Source organism: Panulirus ornatus, chromosome 31 (assembly GCF_036320965.1).
Source record: "Panulirus ornatus isolate Po-2019 chromosome 31, ASM3632096v1, whole genome shotgun sequence".
Classification (NCBI taxonomy): Eukaryota; Metazoa; Arthropoda; class Malacostraca; order Decapoda; family Palinuridae; genus Panulirus; species Panulirus ornatus.
The window spans coordinates 1155572-1178878 of record NC_092254.1 but is presented as its reverse complement, the minus strand read 5'-3'; the positions used below and the strand labels follow the sequence as shown (position 1 = coordinate 1178878).

The following is a 23307-nucleotide window of genomic DNA, read 5'->3' as shown; positions in this document are numbered from 1 at the left end:
AGAATGGAACAATGCAAAATTTCTTGTGACCTCCACAGGAAGTACAGAGCAGTAAAAGGTTCAAAAGATCAAAATGAGGATACTGAAACTATGCAATGCAATAAAAACTGTACAATTTAATTTTCTGAGAAATATAAATGATGCTATTTACCTAAAATACACTCCTTCATTACTTTCACGATAACACTAACTTCTGACTGAGGGATCAAGAAGAAATCTACAGCACGTCTGACAGCCTGAAAGATATGGCCCTGAAATTTTGTTACTTTGTGAGTACGACATCATCACAAACTATATAACTGGTGGTTCCAGGCATGCTTTCATTTTTAATTATTACTTAAATAGTTCTTCCAGTGACATGCAAAATGAAGCACAAGTATCACAGGTTTGGCTTACAGTGAATAGTAGCAAGATCAAGTCAATGGACATATTTCCATTTTTCAGATACTAAATTACTACTATCATCCCAAACGAGCTGTATCACATGGAAATGCAAATTGTACAACCATATTTTCCAAACTGGAAATGGAGTCTGAACAGCCTACAAAGCACTGGACATTTATGAAATATCCACAACTAATAATGAAGATACCTTGTTGATACAGAATATCATTTAAGCCTAAAGCTTATATAAAAAAATATTCAATCTTGCTTATTCAACAAACTATACTTTTTGGTATCTGATATATGCAGTCACCATTTTGAAAGTAAACCATCCATAATTTATCATTAATATATAAATATCTAAAACAAAAAAAAGCTATATTTACTTTCCATTCTATGTAGGAACCCTTCATTCCGTTATTTCATTATATCAAAGAAAGGAAACATCAGATTCATAAACTACAAGGCTTATTCTAAACAAATTGTGAAAATCTATGTTTAAAATCAAGAAAAAATTGAGAATATTCTAAGGTACAAATCTTGCCACAGAGCCTGTATGCCACTTCCAGCAGTGAATGGGTGATATATGAAAACTTATGACTAGATCAAAGAAAACAGCACTGGAGGAGCTATAATGAGCACAATTAAACTGGTAACAACTGTAGGGCCTAAATATTAAAAATAACAATCAAACTTTAATGCTCAGAAAGTTCAATAAGGCCTAAAGTTGACAAAGTTGCACAATTTAGCTTGAATGTGTTCAAGCTCGTCTTACACATCATTAAACATGAAGTAACTAATACTGTATATTTCTTTATATTGAGGTTTACATACCAGTCTTTCAAACTTAAATAACAGCACCAAAATTGAACTGGAAAGCTCTATATCAAAAGTATCTTAAATCATCTGAACTTTACAATGAAATTCATTGTGAATACGGATTTAGAATTTTTATTAAGAACAACTGCGTTAACACTGACAGTATGCAAAGCTTGTAAATCTCATGTAAAAAGTGTGAAGAGATTCAATCATCTTTTACACCAAAAGTTTAGCCTTGATTATCAAGTTCACCTTTGTACCACTAACAACAGGAAGGCACTCAAGGAGAAAATCAATTCTTATATACCCCATTTACTCAACTGAATTTTGTCATTAAAATGAATAAATGTGTAACTGGCATTTCAGGTTTTAACACTGAACAATATTAGTTAGAGCAGGGTTCTTTTCACAGAAGGTTCTTTTCAAACTGGCAGGAACTCGGTCTCACTACATCCACTGCAAACCTGGAGCCTGTGATCTGTATACATGATGACTGACAAGTCAGTACTTTCATTATGCATATGCAACCAATCAATGCACTTTGTTTTAGCAACAACAATTACACTCCTGACACAATTTATCAAAAAATTAAATAATGGTTGTGACAATATTCACATGAAGTACATTTAATTATGCACACAAGTGTAAGGGAAATAAGAAACTCTGCATATGGGATTATATCATGTAAGATTTCTGCTTTCCATTTTAACGACTAGTAAATGAAACAGAGTTCCATTATAAACTCAAAATACTGCCCAACAAAATATACTGTAGTTTCAAGCATGAGTCACAGACAATACTTACAAATTAACAAACACAACATTGTAAAGCACATTATCTTACAGGTACAATGCCATACCAATAATAACTATGTTATTACTTTTATATCCTATTATATGTAAGTATTTTTTTTAATACATAAGCCTCAAAGAACATGTTAACATGTTGAATCTTGGGACCTCCACCAGAAAAGATATGCCAGTTCTCTAAGTATACTATATATAAAAAAAAATCCTAATTTAATAAAACTAAAATTTAGAGAAAACAGACTAGGTATTACTCCCCAAGAGCAAAACAAAAGCATCAACCTCTGAGCAAAATAATCTTAAAGTTTATTGTGCAAGGAAAATTAATTATTAAGAATCTGTCTAAGCAAAGATACCTGTATGAGTATCAAAAGTTTCAAAGGATGTAACTTCAGGTACTTAATCTAAGAATACAATGAAGTTGGTCCCCATAATAACTTCAAATTATACATTAAGTCTGTTACAGTAACAACCTGGGATCTCATTAGCTACAATCTATTTTAACCAGCATTCTGAATTAAGTAAACTTTTTCATCTAAGACGAAGGTAATTAAAACAAAAGAATTAGGTTATTTTCAAAATGCTAAGTTTACAGAGGAATAATGAAAAAATCCCTCAAACTTTTCAGCACTAGAATGCCTATAAAAGCAACTTAACATACTAAACTCACAGACATAAATTATAAGATTCATAATGAATGTACCCTGCAGCTCTGAATATAATTAGTAAGCATTAGTAATGGCAAATATCTGCACGACCCATAATCCATTAGTACGTTAGTAAACTACACTGACAGGTGGTCGCACCCCTGGCGACCCCCAGGAGTTTACAAATCCAACTCCTCCTGTTTGTTTTGCTCTTAGTAATCTAAATTAATAAAAACACGAAATGAAACACATGAATGTTAAAAATTAAGAAATTAATTCAACAAGCATTCTTTTCCTGCTAAAGGTCCAATTACTCAATAACACATAACCAACAAATCATTTTGGCATGCAAATTGTGACTGCGGTACTACACAATTACTCACAAATTGAATTCTCAAATATGTTTTCATGAAAAAGTACCTTTTCAGCATTTGTAAAGTATAAAAATATCTGAATAAGTATTGCAACAACTAACTTTACAATACAATCATTAAAGAAACAAAATTAATGCCATTACCATTGTATCACATGGTAAGGCATAGAAATCAAAAAGATGCAAGCAAAAGCCATCATATTATGAGAGGCAAAAGCAAGTGGACCCTCTTCAAATGTAGAAATAAACTAAGAACCAGGTATACAAAATCCTTTTTAACAAGGATATATGATTTGGATACCCTGAAATTCTTAAAATATTTGAAAGTTCTACAGTTGTCAATTTTCTGTCATGCAATGTTCATAATTACGTGAATGTCCTTTTTTACAAGTTAAAATATTCAAATGAATCAAACATCATATACTTCTATTTAATTCAAACAGAAAAAGTAAGACCTTGTTCAGAGCAAGTAACAACATATTAACAGTTTTTACTAGCACATCAGTATCACAATAGTTAGTAACCTACATTCAACATCAATGTTTTCTATCTTTACTAATCATATTCAGAAAGGAGGAGCATCTGTTAATGTTTAATTAAATCTAAAATATGAATTTTTTTTGTAACGGCTATTCCCATGTCCAGTAATTCTGCTTCTTCAGCTAAAAAACACAATTTGAACTGAAATTTAATCTCTCTAATTTTCAAACTAACCTCACTTCTATTACAGATAACATACTACCCCCGTATTCCCTGCAAGTCGTAGAAGGCAACTAAAAGGGGTGGGAGCAGTGGGCTGGAAATACTCCCCTCCTGTTTTACTTTTCCAAAAGAAGGAATAGAGACAGGCCAAGTGAGGATTTTTCCCTCCGAGGCTCAGTCATCTGCTCTTGACGCTACCTCGCTAAAGCGGAAAATGGCGAATATGTGCACGTGTGTGTGTGTGTGTGTATGTGTACATTGACACAACTCTGAACTATTGTTCAATCATATGAATATCACATCTATGGAACAATGGGAATTAGTAACTGGATTAATTTACTTTTTTTAAGGTGTTTCAAGTTTTAATTGTCTAAATGATGTCACCTCTTCTGCATTAAAAGTGTGATGGTACAGGTAGATCACCCCCATATATGTCAACATGTAATGATCTCCACTAGTGTGTTGATGACATAACAGTGATGGTTTAAAGACCAGCTGAAAAATTCTTCACACTGATGTGTTACTGAATGTGATGCAGTCACCATCATACTATCACCATATTTTCAAGTATGGTACGGAAAATCACCTACAAATCTATCACCAGCAACAATGAAATGTTAAAGGAAAAAAAGAAAGCATCCCTTAAATTAGCAATCCTTCATAAAACCCTAAAAAATCATGTGGTGCAAAGAAGACAATTTACCACTAATTCTTACTGACAGTAGACAAATAAGAACCTTAGCACCCACTCTGGGATGCATAGTGCAAGTCCTACTTGAGCATAAAGGAGGCCTAACACAATGGATACATCTAACATTCAACATTTATCATATGCTATCATAATGCAGATGCGAGCAAATGATCTATTGTTCTGAAAAAGTTACCTAGCCATCAAATACTACAATTAAGCTTTAACTGTGCACTTCCACAAAAAGAGCAATTGGGTAGTAAAGTGTATATTTTAACAAACTGCTGAGCCAAAATATAATTTTCACTTTAATCAGTTTTGTTCTTTGCAGGACAAAATACATGACTGAAAATTAGTCGATAATGACATACCTGAACATCAAAGCTATTTTCATCAAATGTCAATGAAAACTGTAGTAAAAATTCAATCAACATTCACCAAACTGCAATATATTCTTAATGGATACTACATTATTTTAAAAAATTTCTACTCGAGAAAGAAAAAAGTAGTAACATATAGTAAAGGCATTAAAAATCCTTTTTCATTACAGTTTTAAGGTACTGGTAACTTTACGAAGACGGTAACTTAAAACACTTAGTACTACCAAGAAAATCTGCTTAAAAATGGAAAGTGACTATAAACATAGCAAAAGATATATGTTGACACCCTGCACCACTGATTTGTTACATTCTAATTACACAAGTGATTATCTGAGTATATGCATTAACAAACAGTAATTTCTATGATTAAGAATCCATTTATTACATTAAGGGCATCCATGAGTCTCAAACCCCGAGTATTTTTGAAGGACTGGACGGGAAAAATTTGTCTAAGTTGTTACACATCTCAGAACCTCATCCTGTCCACATTATGCTATAATTCAAACCATTAAGCTCTTACAATAAGTAAAGATAAAAAATACAATAATATGCATTCACTTGGATAATTATAGCAGGTCCTACATTCTTGAAAACTAAACATAAATGAGCATACAAGCATATCCCATGTTTCTTAAAAAAGCCAAACAATAAAATTCCACATAGATTTTATCAAGCTTATATCTGATGAAAACTATCACAAAAGTGACACCAGACCAACTAAAACTACCATGAAAATGAAACTTAAAAATTATTCTACTTAAACAAAATTGTACTACTCTAACAGAGAACCTCATCCAGTGGTAAGTCAACCTGAGCTAACATCTAGGATGTTAAAGGGAACTATATTTCAAATGAACAAATTAATGAATAACAATCATTGTTCCAAGACTACGGTACTTGATATAAGAAATAATAGTCAAATGATTACAAACTGCCTTTTAAGTAATTCAGCACTGCCAAAAAAGGTCACAGCTCCACCACAAGTATGTTACTTAATATAATGAAAAGAAAGACAGACTAGCAAAAAACCATAGCAAGAATGATGTGAAATGTGGTTATTAACCATTCTTATACATTCTTTATAAGATGCAACAACTCTTCATAAATACAATTTATATATATATATATATATATATATATATATATATATATATATATATATATATATATATATATATATATACATACATATATGTGTGTGTGTAACTGGACTGTTAAGAATGGTGGGTATAGTCAAATATTTCTATATACAATTCTTAATAGATACTATATATTTTTTTGATATGTGCAATAATGGCAAAGTCTTAAGAAATTTACCTACCTTTGCAATATATCTCTATGTATCACACAAAAGAAGCTATGCATCAGATCCAATTAAGGAAAACCTTGTATCTGTAATTATTGTATACACTCTGATAATCCACAAAAATTAAAAGGGATCAACAATGAAAGTCCAAATCTACTAGGACACTAAAGATGTACGATTTATGTAATATACTAATGTATTATACTTCAAAGTCACATAATATAACTAATAGTTACTTGCTACAGGATTTTTTTAATGCAGAATTTGGCTCTGAAATTTAAAGTCAGTATTTCTAAACTATGACTTCAAGGAAAGGGCATCTTCTGATATCCACAAAAAAATATCTAAATTTTAAAAGACTTACCTGGACATGGATAATTCCTCTGATACAAGAACAATTATGTCTCATTAAAAATCTCTGACAGCATTAGTTTTCACTCATATTTTACTAGTGTCAGAAGACCTGATGAGGCACAATTATAAGTTTGTGCATATACTCCTGAGAATGTCAATGTAATCTTATTAAGATCTGTTTTTAAAAGTTTCTGCAAAAGGAAGAGAAAATATCGTGGCTATTATTACCAGAATACTGGTCCATTCTCACTGAGGTAAGAGGTGCTATTAAATAAAATCATCTGATTTATGACAACAAAATAATAAAAATTCTAATATGTGGGGCCTTTCCTAAATCTGCAGGTACCTCCTTAAAGAGAGACTGAAGGTTAAACAATGGTCTTGCCTCACTCGTAATCCTTTGAACTCTAGAACAAGGGTCGGCTGACAATGGAATCACAGTTGAGCACACACACTTGAGCACTTTCAAAATTTAAAGCATCCTTATTAATTCAAAGTTGCTCTGGAAATTATCTACATGGATATTTCTATCATAAAGCCAGATGCTTTGAGCACCATTCATTCATACCATTCAATCATGAACATGCTATATATCCACTAAACTACTATGCAAATCTTGTACCTTTTTGTACCTGGTACACTGTAAATCAATATGAAACCTTTGTTCCTCTGAATACAAAGATTAATACTTATAACTGCAGATCGTATATCTTATATATCATTTTCAATGGTTAAAAAGATTTAATTTTGAATTTGCTCAAGGTGCCTTCCTACCCTTAACTGATATGCAGTTCACAGACATGCACATCATAAGTTTTGGGTAGTATCACATGGGGCACTTGGAGATAAAGATTTAAACAAATAGTGTGTTTCACTGTATCATCACAATTACCAGCTTGGTATCATCAAGCACAAATGATAGGGATTAATTCTACTGAGATCGAGCTAAAGTGAATTGGAAAAGTCAACAATGAGTTAACATATACTGTATATAATGCTACTACTATCACATTATGAATATACTCACCAAGCTGGCGCATAAGTTTACTCCAACTATGCATATTTCTTTATGTATTCCAAAATGCCCCTACATTAATGTGTACACTTTAAACTCTTGCCAAAGCTCGATGCCCTAACCACTGGTGCCGATCACTGCGAGGGTAATTACCACTATTCCACCTGAACTTCTGAGGAGCCACGTTTGGGGGTGACCTTGTGAAATGTGCAGGCATCTGGGCATGTGTATAGTGTGCTGGAGCTGTTGGAGAGTATATAAAGCTAGCAGAACTTAATAATGGCAAGTGTGGTGGTGGGGGTGGAGGAGTCTGGCTCAAGTTAAGCCATGACTGAGTCTTATAGAAGGGTGGTGAATAAGAACCATTCTGATGGTGGTTACTATGGTGATTAATTGGACCAGAGCTATAATGGTTATGGTAACTGCCAAAGGGTCTTCTTTCTCGGATACTTCCATTTATGTTGTTTCTGCTTGGTGAATTATGATTTTTTATTCCATGTCCGGAATGGATTGTACTCAAGGGCTTCTTTTTGGAAGGCGTGGATTGAGTGCTGGATGGTGGGCTTGGGATGTTGCTTGAATCCAGAGTTTTTTCCTTTAATACTTCTGATGACTGAAACATGCAGACAATACATATATAAGCAAAAAATATATGTGCCAAGACTTTACAATTATAGGGGGTGGGAAAACAGTAGATTTTTGATGCGCAAGGACATAATCAAAATATTGGCATGAGAACTCAATGTACTCAACTTTCCTTCTCTCTTTCTCTCACTCTGAATGCACATGCACGCATATAAACATTCATAAATTCTTAGCAGATTGCACACTTCACTAAAAACTAATGGTAGCATACGCAACATATAATGATATAAATGACGAGGCTAAAGATACCCTATGGCCAGAACTTGAGAGTGCAAGAGGGGATATAGATCCATGAAAAAAAAAAGGTGTGCAATCAGTTATGTGAGCAGACTGTAGGGGACTCACAAGACATGGTGGTAGGTACCTTTCATGTCCATATATCAAAGATGAGCCCAATGCTCCTTCATACAAACTTCCTGTCCATTCTAACCTTAAATTTTTACAATTTACTAGAAATTTCTTTGCACCTCTAATTTTTCTCCCCTGAATGACTCTACTTTGAACTTCAGCTTTCCCTCCATCATCCTTACTATACTTTACCCCTAAATATCTATAGGGATTTCATCCACACCTTAATAGTTCTTCACCATGCAAAGTAAGTTTCCATATCTTAAAAATTTAGCATCTTATTTCATTCATATTCACCTTCAGCATCCTCCTATACACAAAACCACAGTAAACCACAATTCATCAGCATGCAGCAACTACCATTCTCCTCTCCACGTTTAAAGTGGTCAAGTACATCACAACCTCCAAGCTTGCTCTCGTCTCATGAAATGTCCCATCCAAAATATAAACATTATATAATCATGGTCACATCAGACAACACATTTCAACATTTATTCTAAACCACTAACTCATACCGCCACTTACTCTGAGACATGTAATACTTCAACAAATAATAACAGTAGAGCAACAAAGCAGTAAGAATATCAATGTCTTCAACAAACCTTTGACATGCCAGATGGTGTTGAATTTGGTCGTTCAATTTGGGAAAAGTCAAAACTTTCAATGAAGTTCTCCTTATTCCCATCCCTAAAGGAAGCTACAGTACAGCATGATCCCTTCTGTTCTCCAAACCTGCAGCATACCTCCTCTGGGTCCACCCATATTGTAAGCTCAACTGGTAGGTTTAGATCTTTATATTTGAGGCCACAATCCTTAGCAGCTCGCTCTATTGTTGGCTCTTTTCTTGTAATCTCGTTTACTCTGCCAGAATAATATTGGTCTTATCTAATTACACAGAACTGAAAAGTTAGACATCCTCAGGAGTTGTAACATCCTTTTTTACACACGAAGAAAAGTCAAAGAATAAAATAAAATGTCTGCAAAGGGCTGTGATGCAAGTTTGAGATGGAGGTAACTAGATGAGATGTACAAAGATTAAAATAATAAAATAAAAGAGAATGTAACGAGATACAGCAACATATGAAACAATGAGCAACAGAAGATTATGGAGCACAAGCTTTTTAACTCAGATTGCTGCTAAGTGTAAAACTGAAAATGTGCATTACTTAATAATAGCTTAAGTCCAGGCAAGGGAGTTAGATACCAGTTGCAGTGCTTTCAAAAAGGATGAAACTTTTAGAACAATTGTATCTTAACCTATAAAAAATACAACTCCTAATCTTTGATCTAATTAAATAAAAAAAATATATTTTCAGGAGAAAAGGGATACCTTTGAGATGGTGAAAGACCTGCACTACAACAGTAACAATTTCAACTGGCTTCATACCTATAAGGATTAATTAACAACATTTTGTTATCTTCATGAAATATAATTAAAATTTCATCAGTACAGAATACACATGTAGTTCATAAAAACAGCCATACTATATGGATGCTTCCAAAATAATATGTCTAGAAGCTAACTGGTCTGTTTGGCAGTAAATGAAATATATCAATAAAAATGCTTTTAAAAACTACCTATTCTTTCTATTCAAAGGGTGCTGAGGTTTTAACGAGGGTAAAAAAGCTTCAATTTTCTTACTTATCATACTAGGAAGACATTTGTCAAAAAAAAAAATAACTGCAAACAAAGGATTATCAAAAAGTATGAAAGGAAACTCACACAAAAACTTAACTAATAATGTTTACAAAAAAAAAAAAAAAGGGCAGCTATGTCTCCCCACTTGCAAGCATGCCTTACGTTCTTGATAAAAATTCCTTCCTGCTTCAAGCAGCCTTTCCACCGTTTCCATAACACCTTATACAAAGTAACTATGTCAACCCTATTACATGCTATCTCCTGATCCATTAATGTTGCAAAAAATATTTGTACTCCTCTTTAAACTATGTCTCATCTGCCTGATCTTCCACCTTCTCAAAACCATTTATAACAAAGCTGCAAACCACACAAAACTGAGCACTCAGAACAATCACTGGCTGCCTAGCAACCAGGAGCACACCTTCACAATGATACAAAGATCCTCCCAATACAGTAACACAGTCTCATCTCAACATGCATGGCACTCAATTCTATGCAACAGCACAGGACCCCTTCCAACTAAAAAACTCTATAACTAGCCATCAACATGCAAGTAGAAATAAAAAGCTTACTCTTCCTCACACTTCAGCAACCTCTACTCATAGATCCTCATACCCCCAACAAATATAACATATGAAACACATACACATTAAACTGACCTAAGAAGCACTAAAACCCAACCTCCCAACTCAGTTCTAAATGCCAACCCACCAAGCATACATCCATCAAAAAGCACACTCCCAAACAAAGTCACACTCTCCTTTCTATGCTCCAGACATCACATATTACTACAATACAAACACCCTTTCAATACATCCAAAGACCCTTCATGCCCATGATGCAACCACCATAAATATGACACCAGCACTTACTGCTAAATTGCCCTACATTCTCTGGAAAAGCACTTGCACAAACAAAACACGTTAAGACCTATGGTCCAGATCAGTGGACATGGCCAGCCTCCTGTGTGCTGCAAGAGTCTTATAAAGATAAATGCAACTTTGAGGCAGGAGAGAAAGTGTGAAATATGATGTTGAAACTGGAATGCTGTTCAAGCTAACTACAGAGGCATTTTCATGCTGACATACCTTCAGCAATGTGGAATTCAAAACCATGGTAAGTCATCTGTGCTCTAATCATGCTAAAACAACAACTGGCAACAATATCAGATGAAAAACAAGATACTAGAGTGAAACCTGTCATATTCAACAAGGTGCCGCTCAGCCTTTTCCCAGATTTTCTATACAACAGTCAGATGCGATAAAAGTCAGTTCTTACAATAGTGAGCACCATCCTCTAAGTATGTAATCATGTTCTGGTAATCATTAGTATCATGGAATGTCTTTAATATTGTTTTTCTTAAACCTATATCTTATAATCTAATAATGATATCTGTGTATTTTGTGCTACAACTTATGACTGAAAAGAAACAAGTTGGTTTTTTCTTATACTTTATCTTTTAATGAACAATTAACAGATAATCATATAAAGATTTCCTGAAAAATAAAAAATGCATTCATAAATAATGGGTGGGACCAAAGGAATTAATTCTTTCTTTACAGATTCATTCGGCCTAAACATAGCCTGGGCCCTAGCCTTTTGGCAGCTCCAACCATTCTTTCCACCTACATGATATTTTGCTCATAAAAAATTCTAAACTTTGCTTACCTTAGACATCGGTAACCCTGGCCTTGCCATGGTCGTTCAGGATGCCAGTGGTTGCTAAATCGCTCTTCTAATAGTTCTCTGAGCCTTTGTTCAAACTTTGTCATCATATTTTCTGTCACAGTGGCATTTCCATTGACAAGTTTCGATATGAAAAGCACTGCCGCAGAAATCTCTTCTTTCATTGTGTGGTATGGCAGTGTTTTCCTGAGAATGTGTCAGCTTGTATTCTTGCAAGGGATAGGTTAAACACATGGGGAGAAGCAGATACTGTATAGTGATGAGATGTTTGATAAAGCACCTGTATCTTCCAGTCTGTAAATAAAAAAAATTTATGACTTCATTAAAAGCAAAATAAAATAGCATTTACATGTTTCTGTTAATATCCTATTTCAAAAAACACACTGAAAGTGTGGCAAACCTAATGTACACACTCTCATGGACTATTCTACTCTATATATATTGGTAACAAATACTTTTCAAAACCTAAACTAAAATCAGACATAAGCAAATACAACAATATATGTGTACATACACATAATTCTCATTATTACAATAATAGTCTTAAATAATTAAATGAAATATAATGGTCCAAATCATGCTCTGCAACTGTTATAACTCTAGCACTACCGAGGAAAACCATCCAATATCAAAAGATAATGCAAGTGAAAACCTACACTTTACTTTTACCGAAATTCACGTATCATAAAAGTCAGTTCATTCTTCTGTGGTAGAAATAATTTCAAATCATTTTCGTCAGTCAATATATATAAGTCTACCCCTAATATACACTTGTATAAAACTACTTTCTTAACATTTACTTGTGTTCACAATGATCATCTTAAATGTCCAAAGAAATTTTCAATTTTCCAGATTCGGAAGTTCCTTATCAATGAAAGCAATATTAGCAACACTGGTGATAAGTTCAACCTCTAAAATTTCACATCTGGCCAAAAGCATTTCATTTTAACGCACGAATAAACATATCAATTGCAATGCTTTCTACAAATCATCCATCTAATAAGACTGTGTGCATTGATAAATCTCTGTACGAGAAAACTGACATCTTTCACCACTCGATACGATTTGTGAAAGTTTCAATCCAAAATAAGTTTAATTAAACAACAACTTAGTTCATTCACACATGTTTACCACTTAAGAGAATAACTGATTTTAAAAGTTATCTCTGTCGTAATATCAGTAATTCTCACAAAATCTATTTCCAAGACATTTATCTACACACCAATGCACTTCAACATTTGCATGCTGAAATCCATGTACACACGAAATCGGATTCCAGAACTACAAAATCCTTCTTCCATAATTTCAAAAACGTTTAGAGAGAGTACAACTAACACAGGTTTATACAACATAGTTATCTACATACACAATAATATAGGTAACCACACAAAGAGTTGTTTACTATGTACCACCTCGTGTTTATCTACAATAAACATACAAAACGAGGCCTTCACACTTCCATATTTCACATATTTCCTCACTTATTTTCTTAAATTCTACAATTTCTGGACCAAACTGTAATCCTTGATTCTTCTGTGTTAAAGTCCAAGCCCAAATCCTAACACAATCTTACACACACAACATCTAAAACTACATAAAGCTCACCAGTGAAGTGGCTCGTACTTTCCTCGGCCCTGATGACGTCTGCTAGCAGGTAAAATAGCGCGGGGACTAAGATCGACCAATCGCAAGTCTCAGCACATATAAGGTAGCCAATCGGTACTTTTGTCAGATAACCTTTTGGTACACTTCCAGTGGTGCCACATTAGTATTTACTGCGCAAAATATTAAGGCCAGGTAACGGACTATAGTTGGAAACATGTCACCACCGCGTGTGTTTGTGCACGTCCCGTGGATCAAAACACTCGCACGAGTGAGTGTTAAATGAGATTCTCTTACATTAAGTGCATAATTATCAAGCCTGCACCATCCAATATAATATTCTTTCTTCAGGTCATTTCGTGCTGTGTGATAAACTGCATCAAACGTATGTAAATACAGTGACTTGAAATGCAGATAGAATATTTGAGAAATTTAATACTAAGGTTCACCCTAATGAGAGGATATTGTTAGTAGTCTTCCCATAAACCATAGCTTTTCTTGAAAATGTGACTGATTTTTCATGCAAATTTTACATTTTTCTTAGTTATGAAAAATAGAAGAGTTTTGGAATTTAAAGCTAGGATTATCATATTTGCTTTTATTTTATTATGACTATGTTTAACCCGTTGAATTATATATATATATATATATATATATATATATATATATATATATATATATATATATATATATATATATCTTTCATACTATTCGCCATTTCCTGCGTTAGCGAGGTAGCGCCAAGAACAGATGACTGGGCCTTTGAGGGGATATCCTCACCTGGCCCCCTTCTCTGTTCCTTCTTTTGGAGAATATAAAAAAAAATAAAACGAGAAGGGAGGATTTCCAGCCCCGGCTCCCTTCCCTTTTAGTCGCCTTCTACGACACGCAGGAAACACGTAGGAAGTATTCTTTCTCCCCTATCCCCAAATATATATATATATATATATATATATATATATATATATATATATATATATATATATATATATATATATTACGGGACTTTGCATGCATGTACACCGTCACATCAACGAGCGCACTTCAAAGGATTCCATATTTCTTTTGGACTAGAAGTAATGTATCCTACACTGCATTGCCCCTGGGGAAACGTCGCTGGGTAACATCAAGACTTAGATATTCTGGACAATTAGTGGAATGAATGAGTAATATAATATATATATATATATATATATATATATATATATATATATATATATATATATATATATATGTGTGTGTGTGTGTGTGTGGGTGTCTGTGTGAGAATCGTGTTCAGGTCATTTTGACGCAATAGGTTTGCTTATGTCACTTCTCTCAACTAGACATAGTTTTCACCGAGTTACTTATTCTGTTGTCGAAATATCTGTTTAGCAGCAGGCATGACTACATGCTGAACTGTAGACCCGGTTACCCAATATATGTTAAAGTATTTGTGATTTAATGTGGGCTGTTTCCATTCTTGAATTCCGTCACATACTCTTTGCTAGGTTTGGAATTTCCTCAAATTTATATTGGGAATACCATACTTTTCTTAGTGTGTGTTTATTTTGTATAACGTAAGTGGTGTAATGTTTAGCGTTAGAGCCCGTGACTCAGCGGCTGAAATTCTGGGCGCAACAGTCGGCCCACACCCAACGCAGATGTTCATCCTCCATTGAGGCTGGCAGTTGAATGGAAAAGTAATCGCACCCCAGAACACTTATCCATGTCCCCCGTTGGTAACAAAATACTAAAGCCAGGGTGTACTGCGCCAAGCGCCCTGTTAGTACCAATTTACCTGTTACATAAGTGTAATGGTCTAGGTAGTAATGTTAGTAATAATAACGTTATCTGAAGTCTTTTTGATAAAAATGATGGTGATAGTAACTAATTCCTCTGACTTGTATTGAAAACAGCGGTCAGAAATAAACTGTTGCGCATGGGAATGAGAGCGGAAAAAAATCTATGCCCCTGGCATAATGCATCATTTAACAGGTAATAGAGAACGGAGCTTTAAACCTTGGCTAACGTACGTTCTGCCTTAGGTTGTGATCATCAGAGCCTAAGATCTCTCTCTCTCACTCTCTGCAAAATCCAATTTCCGGTAATACGACGGAAATAGCCTAAGCAGGAAGTGATGAAATAGGGTGAACGAAACGAGGTCAAGCGTTTGTTGTAATATTGTTGTAAGTGGTGGACGGACTGATTCTTTAAGTGATTCATGTCATCAGAGTTGGAAGAAATACTCCTTGTGTCGTTCAATTTTTTGATGCCCTTTACTTTGTGGTAAGTGAAACCATGTCTTCGGTGTTTGAAAACCATTTCACGAGCACCCGGCCCCTTTCTCATCTTCAGTGGCTCGTCCGGTGATTCTTCACACCCTTTAAAGCAAGACGGCTTAACCCTTGCACGGTTAGATAGCTCAGCCTTTGACTAATCTACCAGGTCTCTTGTACCCAGATGTCGTACCATCATGATGAAGGATCGTATATATCATCATGCTTAAGGGTTTTATCATTAGCTCAAGGGCGATAACGCTGTGTTAATATCAAGGGGTTTACAGCCTTCATACATACTTTCGTTATTTCAGCATGCTCCATGATCTCTCTTCATCACTTACATATAGTGTGGGGGTAAGATATCCTCCTCAGTAAATATGCATATGTGCATGGGAACTTAATATTTAGCCTTTCACATCTTTCCTTTTATTTCGACAACACTCCTCTTAGTTCTTTAGTCTTATTAATTGTATTTTAACTGATAGCTTCACAATAATGAAGTCATCGAATATTTCAGAATTATCATATTTCATGTCCACTCTTTTCATTTTAATTCCTCTTCTCTTCCCTCATCCTGTTCTCTTGCTCTTTCATTCTTAAAAATACCTCTTGGTCACCTTTATTTTCTCCATAGTGAGTCTTAAAGACTTGGTCCTTTATATCTGTTACACTGCGTTTGTCCGTCTCTTTCTTCCTATCTCCAGATCCTACCATTGGTGTACATCAACAGACTCCCCAGTCACAAACTTCACATAGCCTCATGCAGTACTAAGTGCTCCCAAACTGATGTATTCCGCGTCACATCAAAAATACTTGCGGGATTTCTTCTTGGTGTTTGGGCTCCTCTCTGATCATTTTACTTCATTCGCAAACCTTTTCCAAGTTGGAAACGAAAATTGATGTTTTAAATGAGATCAAGTATTTATCATGTAGCTATATCCCGGTTCTTGTGTATTTAATGTCACGCGAGGTTTTCCTGCACAGTTTAAACATTTTTATCGTCATATTTCTGCTCCAATATGCGGAATTAGATGTTCTCATTCGGTTTCCTCATAATTAGGCTGTATCCATCATCGGGCAGGAATTGTGCTTGGTACCATGCATCAAGCTTTGGAAGTATACCATAAGAAATAGGCAGATTTTTCGTGACTTACCTCTTATCCTATAATTAACCAAGAAACCATCATATGTTAATAGCTTTTGAAACTGCATTAATATACGTGAAAAGGCCTAACTTCTGTCTTCTCTTAAGATTCCGTACAACTACGTATCTTAATTCATTCCAAGGATAAACTAAACGCTTGCGTATCATTTCGTTTCGCCATTTGTAACTTGATTTCGCGTATATGATCTGTGCATTACACATAGCTCTTTTCCATTTGCTTTTTTCTCTTTGTCGGCAGATCTAGTCACGGATAATAATATTCCTGGAGGCTAGGCATTAATCAAACACAGAGGTTAGATAAATTACAACGTAAGGAAGTCAAGAATATTCGAGATATTGCGAAAGTGGAAAACCCGCGCTTCAGAGTAGGACAGGTAATGGTTGTTAGAAATGTAATGGTTGTTAGAAATTGGTGCAGATCGTAACTCCGTAACTCTGTTGAACCATGTGATTACTTAAAGAGTCCAAAGCTTCGGGATGAAGGGAAAGAAACAGAAATCACAGTGCCGTACCCCGGAGCTTCCAAGAGCGACACGGTGGCTTGTAGAATAATACGTAGGTTAAATAATTGCGGGTGCGCTCATGCGGACAGTACCTGGGAGCTGAAAGCGAAAAAGGGGAAGAGAACTAACATCTCGTGAGGCAGTTGCGTCAACTCTATCAGACTGGGAGAGTTGATGAGGTAGATTGCTGTTGAGTAGTACACTTAGGCAGCTACGTATGTGTAGCTAGAGCTTCTCCTGTCGTGATACCAATATTCTTCTTAAGGGAGAATCGATTCGTTTCGTATCCCGAGCAGTTGATGTGAATAGAAGCTTCAGCATCTGGACTCACAAGTTATGAAATGGCAAACATGCTATCCTTGTAACGGGTTTCCAAAACAGATTAGATGTTACGTTCATATGTTTATGGCAGTAAGTAATGGAATTACTGAGCCGCTATATGAGATGGGAAAGTTGGAGTTTTAGAGGCCAATAGAATAGATCAATTGGGTTTGTACAAGCATTAAACACCAATGTTACATGTGCCCTACTATGAGTTCATAGAAGTTGTGAAAAGACGAATCACTTTGCACTAACCACAGTGTACTTACTGGTAAGTAGAAGTAATCGGAATAGAAATATGCGAGACTAAAGTTGCACCTATTGGTTATTTCTTGCTCGTCTCAGTTACTTGTCTGTATATCACAATCCTCATTTTGATGTCATCACAGTGTTATATCTTAATTTGGCTGACACTGGTGTGAGTCAACTAGGTAGTTCAAAAGATGATTCCAGTCATCCTACACTGAGAGAAGTGCTTCCTAATATTTTAGTTACTTTGGTTCTTGTAAAGTTTAAGCATATTAATTGTTAAATTATTCCTGTTTTCTTCAAAGAGTTTTGTCCCTTTCCCCTCTATATTCCAGTGTTGGCATATCCGTCCTTTAAGAGTTTCTTAATGTTATAATCAACAAAGCCATCAACCTTTCAGCTGCGAAGACTTGCAGACTTCCTTAGTGAACGTCGCCAGGCTGAACTATTCTGAGGGGCAGTCTCCACTTTACATGGATGATCCTCAACGACGCCACCAATGATTGTCAATCTTGACAGATTATCAGCCATTAGGAACGGACCACGACCAATTATATGTCAGTAGTCATGCAAATAAATCCCCTTTTGCTACCATGTCCCATACCCCTATGTATCATTAAGCCCTGTCCACCTCCAAGTTATTTTAGTCTATAAAAAATCGAATGATAAACTATGAGCAAAAAAATTACGTCCATCAAATCTTCCAACTATCGTCTTTACATTCTTAGTCGACTGAAGACATTTGACTTACCTGTATTTGAACTTAATTACATTTACACAACTTGGTATTTTCAGACTCACATGCCTTCTCTGTCTGATGTTCCTCTAACCACCACACAATAATGATTACTGGAAAAGATGTACAGATGCCTGTGAAAGATCATCCTTGGTCCCTTCTACTCATCAACTGGCCGTCAGCTTAATCGTTCTCCCAACTGTCTAACGCAAACTACAATAACATTCCGGGAAGAAGCTCTATTACCTTCGCCACTGCCCCGAGCTACGTAGGGTCCCTCGTTCCCAAGTTACAGTTTGGCACAACCTGTGTATTTAAGTCCACCTTAACTCTTACAAGAATAGTCCCATCCTGATTATTGTGACAATAATCAGTCATTAGTTGACTTCCCCCTTATAATTTGTTTAAAAGTTACTTAACGCTGCCTTTTCACCATTAATAAGCTCATTGTTTACGTTGTATATATTTTTAGTATATTTTCAGCCTTTGGCTCCAGGGAAGCTAACCTGATATATATATATATATATATATATATATATATATATATATATATATATATATATATATATATATTCTAAATGGCTTCGTCCGTAGCATTGGATTACAGGCATTTTTGAAAGATGGCCAACCAGTTACATATCTTAACTTGGTGTTGAATGCAGTTTTTAGTGTGGTAATGTACCCACACTAAATGTTCACAGCTAATTTGGTAACGTGTAACATCTTGTTTCTAAATTTACACATCATTCCTCAACGATATTTATTATTTGTTTACGAAGTTGTGGAATCAAACTCTACAGTGGAACCTTGTGGAAAGTGGAAAGATTTTTTTTTCTGGCGGGTGGGGGTCTTTATTTCGTTTGTAAATAGTCTGATATTGATTATCCATTGTGTTTAGTGTCAGTAGGCCAGGGTATTTGTGGCACTAGAAACAAGCAAACTTTCTATCATTATTGACAGTTATCAGTTGCCAAACCTCATGAGATACGTGGAAACTTTATATTCCAACTGGCTGGGTTCATTTATGTAGTAATAATGGTATTGATGTTTATTGGTTTAATTTGATACAAATTATCAATTTTATGTATTTTCCAGTGGCAGGAAAAAGGTTTAGAAAGTGGTGTAAGGTGCGCAGCGAGAGAGGCATTTGGCTTCAGTTGACAACAAACGGTGGATCCAACGGTCTTTTCTTTCGTCGTGATTCGTGAGGAAAGGAATGATCACTTGCAGGACTTCACCCAAGCTATAAACAAGTTTCGTGCATTAATTATTATCTTCGATGAAACACTAAAGTGCCGGAAAAACTAGGAAATAAACGTTATTCCGCCAGACGCTATGTCCGCCGTGAAAAGTCCATGAGTTTGTTGGCACGGGAACTTGCTACACTGTTAACGGAATTTAGGCTACTCGCCATATTGATTAAGCCACTGTTGGACTAACTACAAAGTGTATTTTATATCCTCGTGCATCGACTCTGATTTTATTGGTCGGTAAGTGTTAAGAAGTGTGGTGGGAGATGGGATTTTGTGATAGTGATGAGGGTGAGGCGGAGAGGCAGGTGGAGGAGGCGAGGCGGCTGACCCTCTCAGCTGATCTTTGACAACTCCAGCAGCTCGGCCGTCCACCTACCCCATAAATCCCGAGGCAGACGCCTGGAATTATGATCCTAGTCTCGTATGATGACTGATTTTATCCCGAAATTTCAGATGTGTATACAAAAGAGGGTCAAGAAGATTATAACATATGGTTTGAATGATTGTAACATGGATTTATGGTACCAATTTTGGTTTTATCTTGTAGGTTATTGTAGTGTTAAACTCGTTATTTGGGTATATGCGAGATGATGTACGGGAATGTTCGTATTACTTGACATCAAATTTACTATTTGATAAAAATTCGGTTTTAAGTTGTTGCCCATTTAGTTTTATTGCTACTCTATAATGCCAGTACCCAATGCTACAAGCATGTACATTTTCAAAATTGTCCTGTGAAATGACTACTTGTGTTTAGTGATTTTGTTTTTGATTACATCCTTCTGAGCATGACTTAGTGTATTGTACTGAAGTATAAGGCAACAATAGTGTATGAGTAATTATGGGGTTATTTAAAGTAGGTTGTATTCATTAACTTAACGAAACTTGTGGAAGCCTTTCCTAACCTCCATGGCACTTGATATCCTTTTTCAATCTTGTTAGAATATGCCAATTGTGCTTGTGAAAATGCAATCCCAGAATAGCAGTGAATGTCACTAGACTGCGATCACTGGATGAAAACTAATATATGGCAGTATATTTGTCATTTTATGTTACCTGGTGTTATGAAGGTTGTGCGTATTGTGTATTGCCTACAGTTTAATATTTTTTGAAATGTGTAACTCTCATAGCATTAATATATCATTAATATATAGTGCTCTAAAGTATGCTCCCTGGGTATTCCAGGAATTGCAATTATCACCTTAAATTCTGGTAGGAATTTTGCAAAGTTTTGATTTAAACTTTTATATTTCTGTGTAAAGTTTTACATAGTTTATTGATGTGATCTTTTGCTGTTGGAGTAGATTCTCTTTCGTAGTTAAGTAATAAGTCAAAATAAACAAAGCTAATCGATGTAGGTGGAAAATGTTCAAATTGGAATAGGTATGTTGGTGTATTATGCTGTGTAAGCTCTTTTTCTTGCATTTAAGTGGAAATAAACCCTCTATGTTTCAGCATTTTAGGTGTGCATCAATAACTTTTGAATGCGCTAACTTTCTTCTGTACTGGTAGTGTAAGATTGAGAATACATTGATTACCTGCATTACCCTGGCTGTGTTATTGGGTTACATAGTCTCGTGCTGTGGAGGCACTAAACCTATGCTCGCTTATTCATTACTATCCTGAGTGACCTGTTGGATGACTTTTTGCCTTTAATGCAATTAAAAAAATTTTGTAACTTCATTTGCAGGCAGCTTTTTAATTTGATGAGTTGAATGGTGAAAACATGTATTTTGATATATATCAAATTGATTATAGAGGTGCCAGGCTTGCACACAGTATTCCTGAAGTGGCTTTACTAGAAACGTGGAGGCATATATTGGACCTGCTATTACCCTAGAAAGCTCTCATAATGGTGCTTGATTTGCTTTCTTGACAATCTGATGTAATAAGGTCATATTGGTTTGTGAATCATGACACACATATCTATTGTCAATGATGGCAGTTGTTTCGCCATACAATTTTTACACATTTGTGTTTAGATGACCAATGTGCAGATGCATGCCCATGTCCACATCAAAGGACCTAATCACCCATGCAACGACTGTTGAGATGTGTCTAGATCCTTCTGTAGCAAACTAGACAAAAGTGAGTGTGCCTACCACTCCAAAACAGACAGATGTCATCTTGAACATGAACTGTGAACAGAAATGACCATAAAACTGAACCTTGTGGTTAGCCACTTATTACATTTGCCCATACTACCCACTACCCCTTATTACTACCCTGTATTTTAACCATGCCTCTTCCAGCTACAGTATTTTGGACCCATTTCGTGGGCCTCATATTTTTAATTGCCTGATCATTTGGAAACTTTATCGAAGGCTTTACAACTGTAAAGTTCAGTTAAGAAATATATGGTTTATCCTGTACCAGCATATTTTGTCACCATTCAAGAAAAGTCAGTAGCATTGTGAAGTAAAATGATAAGGTATTCTTAAGAGGCACTAAAAGATGGCATGTTCTGTGCATTCGAAATGCCGTTTCTGTATATGGCTTGTAATACTGTGTGGTAAAGAAGTTCTAATGTCTTTTTTTAGTATGAAACTGAAGTTGGGGTAATTCCTTTGTTTTTGTAGAAATCTTGTATTGTGCCAAATGAAAACTTAAGTATTCCCAATAAAGTGTGTATAGTTTTTGGTTAAATTTATGACTTGAGAGCTGTGTTCATCATTGTACAGTTGTTCAGCATGATAGTGAATTGACTTTATACTTGTACATCAGTGATTAGGTAATTTATTACAAATAATTAATTATAGATTCTTCTTTTAGTGAGAAGCTGGGGCCTGCTGAAAGGACCCTTACCCAGACATCATGGCAGATATGGCCACTATACCTAATCATGCATCTCCTATAAAGCCTGTTATAAATGACCAGGTTGTCAAGTAAGTAGAATAATATTTTTATACACTTAAAGTTTGTATAGAATGAATTTGTAATTGCACATAGCCCATCAAGTTGAACAATGGTTTATTTTCTTGCTGAGGATATGAGATTTCAAGTAAACTGGGTTACTTTTTTGACACTGGCAGATTGTTAGTCATTTTTAATTTGAAGATTAGATATGCATTTTCTTCTAGGGCCATGCAAGTTTTTCATATTGGAGTGATTACATGCCATACTTGGTTGCATCCATTTGTTGTTGATGAATTACACTTCCAAAATGGGAAACAAAGACAAGCACCAGCTGTAAATACAATATTTGAGGTTTAAAAATACCAGTGTTCATACTTTCATATTAGATTTTGTTGGACCTTATACTGCAATGCTCTGCTTTTCGGCTGCTGAACTCATTTGCCAGTTTAACATGAAAAATGATAGATTTGTGTATTTGATGCGATTATATTAGTCTTGCCTCTGCTCTTTTTGCATTCTCTTTCACCACATAAATAAAAGCATATCCTTTGCAATTGCTGTTTGTGTTT

General features: G+C 35.2%; 2 protein-coding genes across 8 annotated transcripts in view; one reads left to right on the top strand and one right to left on the bottom strand.

Moving 5' to 3' along the window:
• Positions 1–96: 96 nt before the first annotated feature.
• On the bottom strand, positions 97–13535 carry LOC139758653 (protein BTG3-like). Of its 4 annotated transcripts, none has more exons than XM_071680210.1 (4): positions 13398–13535; positions 11775–12086; positions 9070–9328; positions 97–8087 (listed from the first exon to the last, which is right to left on the bottom strand). In XM_071680210.1, the coding sequence occupies exons 2-4, from the start codon at positions 11954–11956 to the stop codon at positions 7566–7568; spliced, it is 963 nt and encodes a 320-aa protein (XP_071536311.1). In that variant the 5' UTR covers positions 11957–12086; positions 13398–13535; the 3' UTR covers positions 97–7565. The 4 variants fall into 4 exon arrangements, with proteins under 4 accessions (XP_071536311.1, XP_071536312.1, XP_071536314.1 ...); XM_071680211.1 differs by lacking the exon at positions 13398–13535 and adding an exon at positions 13274–13393; XM_071680213.1 differs by lacking the exon at positions 13398–13535 and adding an exon at positions 13304–13352.
• A 71-nt stretch (positions 13536–13606) lies between these two features.
• me31B (ATP-dependent RNA helicase me31b) overlaps positions 13607–23307 on the top strand; it is a 33881-nt gene continuing 24180 nt past the window's right edge. Inside the window, exons 1-2 of one of the 4 annotated variants that reach the window (XM_071680206.1) lie at positions 13607–13665; positions 22655–22767. In XM_071680206.1, coding sequence (XP_071536307.1) covers positions 22697–22767 — 71 coding nt within the window. In that variant the 5' untranslated portion in view covers positions 13607–13665; positions 22655–22696. Of the gene's footprint in view, positions 13780–19776; positions 20120–22654; positions 22768–23307 lie in introns of those variants that run through there. The other 3 variants (XM_071680205.1, XM_071680204.1, XM_071680207.1) reach the window with 3 other exon arrangements.